Here is a 2,302-nt window from a genome sequence, read left to right as displayed (position 1 = left end):
GTTTAATGCCTACACACACACACACACACACACACACACACACACACACACACACACACACACACACACACACACACACACACACACACACACACACACACACACACACACACACACACACACACACACACACACATATATGTATATATATATATATATATATATATATATATATATATATATATATATATATATATATATATATATATATATATATATATATATATATATATATATATAGCATGTTCAGTTTACACCATTTAGGTAAATATCATGCTCAATTTATAGCATACATATTTCGTTCAGTTTATAGCCTATGCATAATCATGTTTATTTCATACCATACACATATATATCATGTTCTGTTTATAGCCTATACATATGATATGTGATGGGAATATGGCACCGTGTGCAAATCCACCGGTTGAAAAAACACTCTTCCCTTCTCTCTTTTCCACCCTCTTTCCCCCTGACTCACACCCCTTCCCTCTTTCTTCCTCACTTTCACCCTTCCATTCCTCTTTCATTCTTTCCCTCTCACTTGCACACCTTCCCTGCTCTTCTCCTTTCACTTACACCCCTTTCTTCTCTCTTTCCCTCTCCCCCTCCCTCCCTCTCTCCCCCTTTTCCTCTCACTTATATCGCCCCCCCTCCCCTCTTCCCCTCTCACTTACACCCTTTCCTCCCTCCCTCCTGCTCTCCTTCCCTCCCTCTCTCCCCCTTTCTCTCTTACTAATATCGCTTTCCCCTTATTCTCCTCTCACTTACACCTCCTTCCTCCCTCTTAGCCCCCCTCTTTCTAACCTTCACTCCCACTCTACTCCTTTCTCTCTTACTTATATCGCTCCCCCACCCTCTTCCCCTCTTACTTACACCCCCCTTCCTCCCTCTCTCCCCCCCTCCCCTCTCCTTCCCTCCCTCTCTCCCTCCTTCTCTACTTCGACACAAACTAACACTCCTCCGTCTCTTCCGGGACCAGCTGCGCCACCGCCAGCTACGACCGCCAGTGCCGCCTGTGGTCGACCGAGAAGGGCGAGAGTGTGGCCACGCTCAAGGGCCACACTGACGTCGTCTTCGATGTCACCTTTGCGGGGAAGAATGAGTAAGGAAGCAGGTCCTCTTTGGGTCTTCTGTGTGTCTGTCTCTGTTTTATATGTTTTGTTTGTATTTGTTTTTCCTTGTTTGTTTTAGGGTGAGTGTGTAGGTTTCATGAATTTTGATTAGATGATTTATGTGATAAAAGGGTATATAGATTAATCTTTCTTTCTCTCTCTGCTTCTCTCTCTCTCTCTCTCTCTCTCTCTCTCTCTCTCTCTCTCTCTCTCTCTCTCTCTCTCTCTCTCTCTCTCTCTCTCTCTCTCTCTCTCTCTCTCTGTCTCTGTATATATCACTCCGTCTTTTTTTCCTCCTATGATTTACACGTCCCTCTTTCCATTTCTATTTCCCTCTTCCCGTTCTCCCTCTCTCTTTCTCTCCATCTTTCTTCCTCCTTTTCTCCCTCTCTCCCTCCCTCCCTTTCACCCTCACCCCTCTTCCTCCCTCTTTCCTTCTCTCCCTCTCTACCTTTCCTCCTCCTCTCCCTCCCACCCTCCCTCTCTCCCCCAGCGAACTCGTAGCGACCTCCAGCTTCGACGGCAGCCTCAGGGTGTGGACCTCCCCTGAGGGCGCCTGCGAACTGGCCCTGGAGGGACACGAAGGCCCGGTAGCAGTGGTCCGTCCCCTGGCCACATCGCGCCACCACCTTCTCACCGGGGGCATGGACACGTCGGCCAGGGTGTGGGACTTGCATATGGGTCAGTGGTAGGGTGTTGGTGAGTAGTGGGAGTGGTGGTGAGTGGTGGGAGTGGTTTTGGTTGTGAGTGGTGTGTGTGTGAGTGTGTGTAACTATACACTGAGATACATTTGATAGAATGGTAAGGATTGTTACCAGGATGACAGATCACTGATTATCATCATCTGATAACAAGAAGGTAAGTGGTGATGATAAACTAGACTATTGATCGAATATTCAGTTTGCATCTCCTGTCAAATGAAATAAAAGCACAGTGGGTGCTAATAATATTTGAATCTAGAATTAGTATAGAATTTACTCTTAGATAAAATTTCGATGATGTTTATAGATAGTTGTGTCACATAACGAGAGTGAATTAAATTATAAACGCAACTATAATTTGGGAAGTGAAAAGATCGGTGTTTGCCGTAGAGTTATGCTGTGACATTTTTTTTTTACCTTTAAGCCTAAAAAAAATCCTATTTTATTTGCACACTCGCAGTCAATATAATTTCACTATATTTTATGCAC

At 45.0% G+C, this 2,302-nt stretch overlaps 1 protein-coding gene across 1 annotated transcript in view; it reads left to right on the top strand.

Annotated features, from left to right (window-relative positions):
* LOC113811516 (dynein assembly factor with WD repeat domains 1) overlaps nucleotides 1–1,804 on the top strand; it is a 5,549-nt gene extending 3,745 nt beyond the window's left edge. Inside the window, exons 4-5 of the mRNA XM_070118909.1 lie at nucleotides 980–1,102; nucleotides 1,606–1,804. Coding sequence (XP_069975010.1) covers nucleotides 980–1,102; nucleotides 1,606–1,804 — 322 coding nt within the window. The remainder of the gene's footprint in view (nucleotides 1–979; nucleotides 1,103–1,605) is intronic.
* Nucleotides 1,805–2,302: the final 498 nt, after the last annotated feature.

This window comes from Penaeus vannamei, chromosome 43, assembly GCF_042767895.1.
Source record: "Penaeus vannamei isolate JL-2024 chromosome 43, ASM4276789v1, whole genome shotgun sequence".
NCBI lineage: Eukaryota > Metazoa > Arthropoda > Malacostraca > Decapoda > Penaeidae > Penaeus > Penaeus vannamei.
The sequence above is the reverse complement of the archived record's forward strand: the minus strand, read 5'-3'. Positions and strand labels throughout refer to the sequence as shown.